The following is a 12,636-nucleotide window of genomic DNA, read 5'->3' as shown; positions in this document are numbered from 1 at the left end:
TGTTTAAAAGATTCTGTCGGAGTGAGAAGTGTACTAATTGGTTCTCTGTGAGAGCAGCTGATGCATGGAACAGACTACCAAACTGCATTAAAGTAAGCACAAGTTTAAATATTTTTAAGAACATCCTGTATACTCATTATGGGAACAATTGTTTTGGTATATTGGCAGGCTTATTGTTTAGAAGTGATGACTAAAGGTTCAAGTTTATTTACCTTCTTTTAACAAAACACCATTATAAAGTGTAAGAAAAGATAAGATCAGTATTTGATAAAACACTATATCATCATTCCACACCATTAAAGGCCATTTCAAATAAATATGTTTTTAAAGCCTTTGTAAAGTCAGTCAGGGGAGAACATTTTTGGAGCTACATAGGTAGTGAGTTCCACAAATAAGAGTCCTGACAGTAGAAGTCTCAAAAACCTGCAGTTTCAAGGTTGAACTGAGGAACTGCTAGCAGCCCCTTGGATGGCGAATATTAAACCTTCCCAGGGCAGAAGAGTACAACACCCTTCTTTAGGTAACAAGGACATAGGTTGTGAACAGACAGATACACTAATGCTAGAATCGTGACTATCCTGTAATGAATAGGAAACCAATGATTGCCACATAGAACCTGTGTAATTATATTGGTAACATGATGTTCCAGTGCATAGCCTAGCTGCTGAGTTCTGCACTGCCTGTAATCAATTAAGTTCAATATTAGACAGTTCTAGGTGCAAGACATTGCAGTAGTCCACTCTGGAGGAGGCCAAAATATGAACGACAACTAAGAGATCTGCTTGAGAGACTAGACATTTCATCCTGGAGATGTTTCTAAGATGGAAACAGAATGAATTCACTGCGTCCGTTATAATGCATAGAGTGGATTATGTGAACAGAATTAAAAAGCACCTGTTCATCGATGACTTTTATAAAGAGTCATCACTGAATTGTATTTCTTACAAAAATTGATTTGATGATTAAGGATTTGTTTGATCAAGGTCAGATTAATTATGACTTGATGGTATTTTTGAACTTGAAGTTCCCCACAGTTCCTTTGATCTTCAGGATTTTGAAGGGGTATAACAGCCCTGTGTTTCTTATGCTTAGTCAAACACTCTGCTTGTACTGTGCTGACGAGGTCGTAACAAGGCCGAAATATGCATATCCACAGCTAGTGGGGGTTGGCTTTATTGGCCTGAAATTGTCCATTGAAATGACAAATCAAGTCATGGGCATTCAGCATTGCCAATTAGCTGAAACACCTGATGTTCATAAGGATAATTTACATATATCCCTAATCCTAGGAATTGCAGTAAATAAATTAATAATGTCAATAGTCAGAAAAAACACATTATCTGAAAAACTAACCTTGCTATGCTTACTTAAAACATTCTAAGAATCCTTGCACAAATGATCAAATGTGTCCAAACTATTTCTGAGTATAACATGTATGTATTTAGCCATGGGGTGCACTTTAGATTTACCAGCAGTGATGACAGGCCTTAATGGGGGGGTCATTAATATTTTTGTCTGTCTTCAAAATCCTGAATATCAAAGGAACTGTGGGGAACTTCAATTTCAAAAATACCATCAAGTCATAATTAATCTGACCTTGATCAAACAAATCCTTAATCATCAAATCAATTTTTGTATGAAATACAATTCAGTGATGACTATAAAAGTCATCAATGAACAGGTGCTTTTTAATTCGGTTCACATAATGCACTCTATGCATTATAACAGACCCCACCCCCCTTGTCTGATTTCATCACCAGTAGATGTTTCATGTAGGAGATCTATTAATGAAAAGAGTTTAGTGTACCATAGATGTATTTGTAATGTTCAGATCTACCTTCTCCTTCCTGCAAGAAGAGATTACTTGCATCTTTTGTCTTGTTAATTACATTAAAGCCATTCATTCCTGAATCACTGGAAAATTGAACACAAAGACTGAAGGCTTAGCAGTTCATTCAATTCTGAGAGAATCCTTTACTGTATCTTTACAAAAGTATATTATGCATGGTGGTGACAAGTTGGAATTTTAGTAAGGTAAGAATCTCAATATAGTTATTGACTCTCAGCTTACATTTTGGAACCAGGTGAAGATTCTTCCAGTTCCTCAGCTTTATTATTTATTATTTATATCTTCTCACATACATTTCACTAAAATGCCTTCTTCTCATGGTACATATTTTGTAACACAATGAAACAGCCTCGTTCCCAGTGTCATCTCCTGTGAGTAAACAGAAAGCACATGCACACAATACAGAGTTGTGGAGCTCTGGCCCTCTTGTCCTTCAAAGTTTAAGTGTTTCTTAATTTCAAGATTTTATTTATTTATTTATTTATTTATTTTTTATTTTACATTTGTTGACCGGGATAGTCCGACTGGATGCATGTCCATTTTCAGCGGAGGCCCGGGGAGAAAAGCTCCAAGGGTAAGCAGATACAGCATTACACAGCAAAATTTCCTGGGATTCAGAAAGGAAAACCTAGCAATAAGCCCTAACATGGCTGTCCTCACACTGGCGGTAACCCTTTCTGTATGTAAGGCACTGCATTCACTGGATGTAGCCATTTCAGTGATCAGTGCTACTTTTTTCTTCTTTTCATGGACTACTGTATCTGTTTTTTTCACATCTGTCGGTATTGTGTGATCTCATATAATGTAAACTTCATCATTTTTTTAAAATGCTTTGTGACTTATGTTTCCAGTGCTTCTCAGCTACTTCAGTATTATAATGTTTGCACAATCCCCAATGCAATAGTCTTGCCATATTGTTATGCCTTTCAGTATACAGGACTTCTGCCTTTAGTGTATTACACCAGCAATAAGATGTACAACTGCTTCCAATTCTGTTTTACAAAAACTGTATTTGTCTGTTTCTCAGACATGTTCAGTGGACTTTGTGAAATGACGTGTATGTGGTCTACTGTCCTGGCCGCCAATTTTAGCCTTTCGTCTTTTGGTTTAAATTCACCTCACCTTAACCATTCCTGCATTAGGTCCTGATCGACACAAGATTGTTTCAAAAGTTTTCTGTACTTGCAACTATATTTATGCATTTTCCACATTTCTTGCCTTCTTATCTGATCCTTCACCTTATATTATTTATTTTATTTTTTAGCACATTCAGTTGCTACCTGATTTTTATCTACTTCTGGTTTGATTTCCATTCCCGCTTGACACTAATATGCTTCTGCTAAACTAAGCAGGGAAGTCATCTTGGATTTATTTTCCATATGTTTTAAAACTTTCACTGTGTTTTGGTCTTGTGAGGTCAGCAGATATATATGCAGTCCTATGATTGCAGATGTATATGTGTAATCAGTTTCAAGGAGACCTATACCTCCTTCAGAATGGGGAATATGTAATCTTAGTATACACCGATTTTTATAAATCATGTGATAATCATGAAACATTTTTCTTGTTTCCCTGTCCACCTGATCCAATACTTTTGGGACCAGTCAGTCACCCCAAAACTGTAAGCTAGAACAGGAAGGCAAATTGGTTTATAGCTTGAACTTTGTTCCTAGATGCCAGGGCTGCTTTCAGTGTTAATTTTAGTCTTCTTAAATTGTCCTTACTAAGTTTTATTTGCATTTGTTCATGTTTTAATTCCCAAATATTTATACACTCCCTCCTGCTCAGGTTCTTTAATATCACATTCCTGTCCCAAACTGATATATTTTTGTTGCTGCAGCTTTCCTGCTTTAAAGGTTGCTTTTGCACATTTATCAAGACCAAATTATTTTCTTATATCATCTGAAAAAGTTTTTATCAATTGCAGTTGTGCTGTCAGTTGCACATCTGATGAACTGTACAGTTTGAAATCATCCATAAAAAGAAAATTAGAAGACTTTGCACTGTGTTGTTTTCTGGGAGCCATGTTGCAGCCATGGCTTCATCTTTTAAGTAGACAGCTTAATGGGTTAAGGGCAAGACAAAATAGAAGTGGTGACAGAGTCACCCCTTTGAATTTTTATCCGTGGGATAATAATTTGTCCTTTACCATCACTTAGCTGCAGGGTGGTTTGCCACTGTTTCATGGTCACTGTAATGTAATAGATCCATGTAGGGTGTATTTTATACATTTGTAAGTACTCTTTTTGTCCATGAATGTGGGATGCTGTCAAATGCTTTTTTGTAGTCTATCCATGCCATACTTAGATTCTTCCCCTTTTTGCAGTTCTCCAATATGACTTTATTTAACAATAAGTGATCCTTTGTTCCATATGGTTTTCTTTTGTTACCGTTTTATTCTATTGCCATGATTGAGTTTTCTTCTAAAGGACTATAAACTAGGTGTGCATCAGTTCCTAGGGTATAGTTTATATATCATTGGAAGGCAGGTTATTGGTCTATAGTTTTTAGGATAGCTTGCAGGTTCAGTCTTAAGTATGAGTATCGTTTTTACTATTGTTAGCCAGGTTGGCATTTGTTCAAGGTGCACATATAAATGGTTCTTACTCATGGGTGAATCTTTATGTAAAGATGTTAATACTTTCAGCCAGAAGTTAGGTACTGCATCTGGGCCTGGGGTTTTCCACTTAGGAGCTTTTCTTACTTTTGTTTTGATTTCTCTGGCTGGTACTTCATCCCATTTCATATCCTGTACATTTGAACTTTTATTCTTTCTTTTACTTCTTCTATCTATTCAGCATCTTTATTATGTTCCACAGGATCTTCATAGTTATTTTTCCAAAATGTGTCTATTAATTATTATTATTTTTTATGGTGTTTCTATTGCTTTTGTCTTGTTTCCTAATTCTCTATAAAACGTTTTTGGGTCATTAATAAATTGCTTAGTTTGTACTTTTCCTTTATATTTATTTGCATATCTTCTAAGTTATTCTGCCTGTGCTTATATCTTTAGTTTATTACTTTCAATAATGTACAATAGGTCCTAGTCTATTCAGATGCTGCTTGTTGCTTTTATCACGTCTATCTTTATGAGTATTTTTGTTGATCTGTCCCTCTTCTGTTTTCTTTTAACAGCAACACTTCTTGTCTTAACTGCTTTATAGTTTCCTTTATTCAGTACTTCCATGATGGCATTTAATTTCTCCCCTTCCTTTCCCTTACTACTCTGTGTTTGTATGGTAAGACTTTATCTGTTAAGTTATCTAAACTAATATATCCTATTTACTTCTGTTGCATCACATTAATTTATATGCACAGTCTTGATTACTGTGTTCATTTGCTTTGTCAAACCTCTATCATTTTGGGTCTTAATGACTTTCTGTAATCTCTTTCTTTCATTGATGTTTTATATATATATATATATATATATATATATATATATATATGTGTGTGTATATATATATATATATATATATATATGTGTGTGTGTATATATATATATATATATATATATATATATGTGTATATGTATGTATATATATATATATATATATATATGTATATATATATATATATCCCTCTCTATTAAATCAAGCAACTCTTCCCTTAGATCATTTTCTTCTAAACTAAGCGTGCATTCTTTGTCCGTCTCCTGTGAGCATTCTACAGAAAGTTCCAGAAAATCTTCGTGTGCCATATTCTCTTCAGATTCATCCAGTCATCTGTTGCTGTTTCATATGGGAACTCAGTGGCCTATCGCTCCACATTGACTGCGTCAGAGTTTCCACAGTTTCCTGTTTCTTCCCTTGTGCAGTTCCATCTGAACCTTTGTACTGGTTTCCTACTGAAGGTTCCAAGGTATCTTCATGTGGCAACTGATCAGATCCTTCCCATTCCTCTGGTTTCTCCTTAATTTGGGGACTCGTTCTATCATGCTGTGATGTTATCCGAGTTAGGTTTTCTACACTAAATCCTTCACTTTGCAGGTAATCCATAACTTCAGTTTCTGTTGTTTAACTTCTCCATTACTAATCCTCTTTTCTACTTTACCACTTTGTTTTCTTATTTTTTGTGTTGTAAAGTTTTCCATATACAGATGCCTTTGCCTGTATTTTTCTTCAAATATCCTTGGTGCTTCTCTTTTTGTATTGGTTAGTTTTGCTTATTCCTTTGCATAAATATCGCTCCATATTAACTCTCTGTCTCTTTCCCATGTCCATATTTCTTCTTCAGATGTCTCTTGCTACTCCTATTTCTCCTTACTTTGGGGACTCGGACTCATTGTTCCATAATGCTGTGACATAACCTGTGTTAGACTTTCTACACTGAATCCTTCACTTTGCAGGTATTCCATAACTTCAGCTTCTATTTTTTTTTAACTTCTGCTTTACTAATCTTTTGTTCTATGTTCCATGTTTGTGGTCTTATTTTTGCATTGCGAAATTTTCCATATCTAGGTGCATTTGCCTGTATTTCTCTTTTAATATCTTTGGAGCTGCTTTTTTTTTTTTGTATTGATTAATTTGGTTTTCTCCTTTGCATAAATATTGCACCATATCAGATCTGTCTTTCTTTCCCATGTCTATATTTCTTTCTCATACCTTTCAGAAGTGTCTAGATTTTGTTCTTTATATTTTTTACACTTTCTCAATTGCTTCTTTTTCCAAATGGCCCAGGGTTTCTTGGTCTATAAAATGTTTTATTGAATGTGTTAGAGTTTACAAATTTGCATTTGAAGCTTTTGACAGTTTTTCTTGTGCAAATATTTTTCTTTCCTGTAATTTATCTCTTAATCTTTTTGAATATCTTATGTCTGGAAATTCTGGGCTTTTTGCATAATAGTAGCAGTACTTAATTTTCTTCTTATCCTCAGTTGTCCACTCTATCATCTTTATGACTCTTTTTTCACATATCAGGTTTTGTGGACCGCTACTTCTTTCTACAGTAGGTGGGCGATCCTCCCCCTGAGCCTGACCTAACCCCATTGTAGGAATGTTTTCTTGTCGTGAGGATTCTACAGTCATTTTTCCAGTCTTCGCATTATTGCTCCTACCAGGATTGGGCACTTTTTTATCCTTAAACTTGTGTACCCAGCTGTCTTTTTTAACCTACTTGTGGCCATGATATTTGCTATATAAAATGCAGTCATCTTGGTGAAATTTTCTAAAAGTAGGGTCTACCTTGTGAAGGACTCACCAACACTTGAGGATGAACTCGGTTCCAGCAACACTACTCTCCTTTGCTTGCTCATTTTATCATCTCTCCATTTGGACTCGTATATGATCATGCATGTGTTTGCATGTATGGTAATTTTCATGCTTATGTAGATGTCTGTGGGGTTTTTGCATGACATTAATATGAGAAAGAAATTTGGTTTCCCTGAATAAATATTTATTGCCAGCAAAGAAGTATATGGCAGCAGAGATATATGTGCGTTGTGTGAATTGAAAATCTAAGTAATGTTTAAATATGTGTACTTTGCCTGGTGTCCTGACTATATGATTATCTTTTCTAATTAACATTTCTTTTTGCTCTCACCATGGCTGTCTGCCATCAGTCTGATTCTAGAACTCCTCCTCAAGCTGCTTCACCTTCCCTGACATCTTTCAGACTTACTTCTCAGACCGGGGAAATTTTAGTGTAAACAGTTCGGGGTGGGGATGTATGCAGACATGAGATAAAAGCATCCTGGTGTGGCACTATCCTGAAAGGTACAGAAGGCTTGCATGCTATGCTCTGTTCTACCCAGTTCCTATTGTGCATTGCATATTCATATGCCTCTAAAGTACTGTCATAGCTATCCATCAGTAACTGCTAGTCCTTAGCTGTAAACACCCTCCCCTGGGCTACATGATCTGGAAAAATGCTGCTCCACCCAATTCCTTCTACACCATCTCCTTGAACCTCACTCACTTGGTTCTTACTTGAGGATCCATTCCTCTGTGTCACAGAGCTGGCTTTGTATGTTTGACTTTGGAATACTTCCTGCCATCATACTCAGCCAGACTGGGTCTAGTGATTAATGAAAATCACTGTTATTTGTAAGCAGCCCTCAAAGACTATAAGTGAATTGTTTATTTCCCTCGGTACAATCCCCATTTAGACAAGTAACAATAAAGAGTTAATGATTTTTTTTCAGTTAGTATTTGTGAGACTTCAACCCTTCCTTTGCCCTTTGTTACCAAGTCTTGGACATTTGTTGTATCTTAATTGTGTTGCTTGTATAATGCTAATGTATACTTGACTAAAAACTCCCATTTGGAGACACAGTATCCTGTTTGTAATTTCACCCATTGTACAATTTCGTTTTACAGAAAATGAGAACGATTTTGAAATCTCGAAGTGTGAAGATGTGCACAAAAGGAGGAACCTTTTAGCAGCTTACTGCAAACTGATTGTCTTCAATGTTATAGAAACATCTGCTGCAGCAGAGCTCTACAAACAGTATATAAAGGTAACTTTGTGAAAGTGTTTATTTGCATGTTTCCTGTTTTTTATATCTGAAATACTTGCCACAATCAGCCTTTAAACCACCTTTCTACTGCTGGAGTAACTTTTCTAAAAATGTTATACTGCAAGTACTTACCTTATGTCTACCAGGTACTTTGAAGATCTAGATGCCTGCTGTTTAGCAAATTTTCTGTGACTGTTTGTAACAATGATAGCAGCCCACCTTCAGCACATCTTTTAGCATCTAAGAAACCTTGTACAGTCTGGTTCTTACCCATGTTCAAGAAGTGGACATTTAATTTTTCTTTCTTGGACTGAACTGTCAGTTATTAAAAGACTTAACCTTGCAGTCAGTCATTAAAATACAATCCTTAAACCACTTTATCTTTCAGGTCTTCTCTGATTTGTGTATGTATTGAGTGCTTTAAAATGTCTGGCACCTTCACTTATTTCAAAAATTATATTTTCCTGCTTATACACTTAATACCTAGAATTCTCATAGGTGTATAATTCCTGTCCTGTATAGTTTTCTTCCTTTACAACTAAAAATGAGTTCCTAAGTCATGCTTCGTGTGAAAGAGGCTTTTATTTCACTGTTTATTTTTTGAGTTATGGTATCACGTTTTTGTGACTGCATTAACTGATGGTGACTACATCTGAAACCACAACTTCTCTACCCTTCTTACTATCACAGGAAGGTTGCATCATACTCACTCTTTATCTCCATGTTTTGGTTTTAAGGAATTGTCAGTGTTAGGGTTTGTAGTTTTCATCTTCGTCAGGGCTCTATGTTCCAAGGGGTGACTCTGTATTATCTCTGGAAGGCTGCATCATACTCGCTCTATATCTCCATGTTTTGGTTTGAAGGAACTTTCAACATAGGGTTTGTAGTTTTCATCTTTGATCAGGGCTCTATGTTCCAAGGGGTGACTCTGTGTTATCTCTGGAAAGCTGCATCATACTCGCTCTATATCTCCATGATGTCCTTCAAGAATGCAACTGCAGTCCTGACATATGGGTTGTCCTGCCTCAGGCAGCCCTTCAGTCGGCCAGATTCCAAAGTCTGGGTCCGGTGTCGGCCGATGTCGCCTCCTCCCCGACGTCAGAGCGGCTGGAGTATAAAGGCATCAGCCGACACCATCTTCCTCAGTCTTTCTTGCCGCGCGGTGCCCGAAGCAGAAGCAGTTCGCAAGTGCCGGTCGGTCAGCTCCTGTGTTTTCAGTTACCAAAGTCATCTAAAAGCTAAGTACCCCGTTGGGGAACATTTTTTCTTGCCTCAGCCGATGTCAGAACAAATTGAGAAAGTTAATAATTGTTTGTCTTGTGGTAAACAAATACCTCATAAGGACTTTCATTCTTACTGCCTCCCTTGCCTGGGCCCAGACCACGATGTCTCGGCCTGTGCCGCCTGTGCTTGCTTTAATAAGCGCACTCTCAGGCGCCGGGCAGAGTTTGCCGAAGACTTTTTTGGCGAATCTTACGCTTACAACATGCCATCGGAACAACCGACAGCACAAACTACCAAAAAACGAAAGGACCGGGACCGACATCCTCGGCCCGCGTCTTCCACTGATATAACGCCTAAGCCCTCCGCGAGTGCTTCGGTCCCTTCGGAAGCGGTAATTCAACCGCTCCAGGCCGACGATACCGCGTTATCCCATCCCTCGGTCTCGGAGGCTACTCCGGTGCCGGTTGTTGATTTTCCTCCAGAAACCGAAGTTCTGGATTACCCGACACCATTCCAGTGGACAAAGTTACCCCTGCACGTGGGGCAGCTAGGCCTCCTGTATCCATGTCAATCAAGGCCTTTGCACGTGCTAAGGCCGCCAGCCAGGCCAAGGCCCATCCCAAGCCTGCTTCTCAGGCTCCTTCCTCTGACAAACAAATCATGTCTCTGGCTGCAGATCTTATTTCTCTTATTAGGGGGTCTCAGCCTCACCCAGACAAAGGCCTAGAACTGAGCAGGCAGGCAACCTCTCTTCAGATGAAGCCTCTGGGGATTCAGAGCATTCAGAAACCCAAGAAGAATCCTTCCAGGCCTATGAGGACTCTGATGCTGAGGAATCTATTCCCTCTGCCTCCCCTCCAGAGGGTTTTTCTTTCGGTGAAGTCCTCCATTCTATGAGGGAGCATTTTAAGTGGCAGGGTCAGGAATTTTCTGATTCCAGGAAAAGGCTTCATACCTTCCTTAAGTTACCCCAGCACAGACCTTTAGCTATTCCGCCAGTTTTGGATGTCCTGGATGATGTTTTCTCCGACTCCAGTGCTTCCCCTGATTCTCTCCCTCCTGCTCCTGTCAAGCCAGACCGATATTATAGGGTCCCTGACACTCACAAGCATCTCTTTAAGGCCCACTCTGTGGATCTAGAAACTATTTCACAGGGCCCCAAAGGAGTGGCTACCTCCTCAGCCAGGAATCCACTGCCAGCTGACAGGGAAGCAAGGTCCCTGGAGAGATGGGGTAAAAAAGTCTATACCTCTACCACCCTTGCCATGAGGTCTCTTAATTGCCTTTTTCATATGTTTCAGTACCAGGATTATTTACTGGATGATTTGCAGAAAAAGATAGCCTCTCCTGAGCCTATAGACAGAAAGGCATTGCAGGATTTGGTACATAATACCCAGCAGGTTAGTAATCATTTTCTACAGTGTGGTTATGATGCATTGGAGGCTTCATGTAAGGCAGCTATGACAGGGGCTGTTATCCGTAGACATGCTTGGTTGAAAGAACAGCCGTTGCCAGATCAGGTTAAAGTAAAGCTCCTGGATGCACCTCTGGATAAACAGAAGCTTTTTGGAGCTAATGCTCAGGATGTGTTGAAATCTATTGAAGAGAAGGCTAAATCAGTTCAAACAGTAAAGGATTTCCTCCAGGTTCAGCCCCCAAGGTTCAGCCAGAATTGGCCTTCAAAGAATTGGTCCTTTCCAGACTCTGACAAGTCTCAAAGGGGAAAGAGCAGGCGTGCATGAGGTAGAGGGCAATACAGAGGCCCCTACAGGGGACGCCAATGGCAACCACAAAATCAAAGAAATGGCACAGGTAGTACATCTGCACCACAGGGACAATCACAATGACTTACCTTTCACTCTGCCTACCAAGGCTCAAAGAGAAGCACCTATAGGCGGAAAATTATCTCTATTCTCAAAAAACTGGCACATTATAACAAAGGACAATTGGATTCTGGACATAATAGACAGAGGTTACAGGTTCCACTTCCATACCTTACCAACAGGACAAGTTGGCATGCCAAACCTGCCACAAAATCAAAGGGCAGAGGCACTCAAAGAAGTCTCAAAGCTGTTACAAATAAAAGCAATAGAGAAGGTTCCTCCTCAGGAACAAGGCCAGGGATTTTATTCAAGACTGTTCCTTGTTCCAAGAAAAGAAAAACAATGGAGGCCTATATTGGACTTGTCCGTTCTAAATACTTTTCTCATGGTGCCAAAATTCAAGATGCTGATGTTACAGCAACTTCTTCCCATGCTGGGCAAGGGGTCTTGGCTGGTTACTCTGGACCTCAAGGAGGCATACCTGCATGTCCCTATCAGACACAGTTGCAGAAGATACCTCAAATTTCTTGCAGGAACAGAGCACTATCAATTCTCAGCATTGCCGTTTGGCTTATCTACTGCCCAGAGTATTCACGAAATGCCTGGCATCAGTAGTGGCACATTGCAGACTCCAAGGAATTCAAATATACCCTTACCTGGACGACTGCCTAATACAAGCAGACAGCAAACAGACCTTGATAAGACACTTGGATTACGTCATTCAATTGCTGCAGGCTTTGGGATACACAGTCAACATTCAAAAATCAAGATTGCTGCCATCCCAAGAGATTATATTTCTAGGAGCAAAACTGGACACACAGCTACAAATGGCTTTCCTTACAGAGGAGAAACAAGAGCATTTAACAGCTTACTTCAGAGGCCTAGCAAAATTAACCCACCTGACCGCAAGGAAGACCTTGCAGGCTCTGGGGTTCATGGCATCTTGCATTCTTCTAATCCCTCTGGCAAGACTACACATGAGAAAGCTGCAATGGTACCTAAAAAGCTTGTGGTCACAACACAGCCACAACCTAGAAGACATAATGCCACTCATACCATGCCTGCAAAGGGAATTTCTGTGGTGGGCTCAAGCAAGTCACTTAAACGAAGGCATGCTTTTCAACAAACCTCCAGCAAGCCAAACTATTACAACAGACGCCTCAGACCTAGGATGGGGGGGCGCACATGGACGGCAGATGCATTCAAGGGCAGTGGACTCCCATGGAGATGCAAAAGCACATAAATCAAAAAGAGATGTTGGCAGTGATACATGCAATAGAAGCCTT

At 39.1% G+C, this 12,636-nt stretch overlaps 1 protein-coding gene across 3 annotated transcripts in view; it reads left to right on the top strand.

Annotated features, from left to right (window-relative positions):
• Positions 1–12,636, top strand: part of LOC122802711 (cohesin subunit SA-2-like) — a 1,740,876-nt gene that overhangs the window by 1,269,559 nt on the left and 458,681 nt on the right. For all 3 annotated transcript variants that reach the window (XM_044072465.1, XM_044072464.1, XM_044072463.1), the window contains one exon: positions 8,164–8,303. In XM_044072465.1, coding sequence (XP_043928400.1) covers positions 8,164–8,303 — 140 coding nt within the window. The remainder of the gene's footprint in view (positions 1–8,163; positions 8,304–12,636) is intronic.

Source organism: Protopterus annectens, chromosome 5.part0 (genome assembly GCF_019279795.1).
Source record: "Protopterus annectens isolate FY-2018-M chromosome 5.part0, PAN1.0, whole genome shotgun sequence".
NCBI classification, from domain to species: domain Eukaryota; kingdom Metazoa; phylum Chordata; order Ceratodontiformes; family Protopteridae; genus Protopterus; species Protopterus annectens.
The sequence above is the reverse complement of the archived record's forward strand: the minus strand, read 5'-3'. Positions and strand labels throughout refer to the sequence as shown.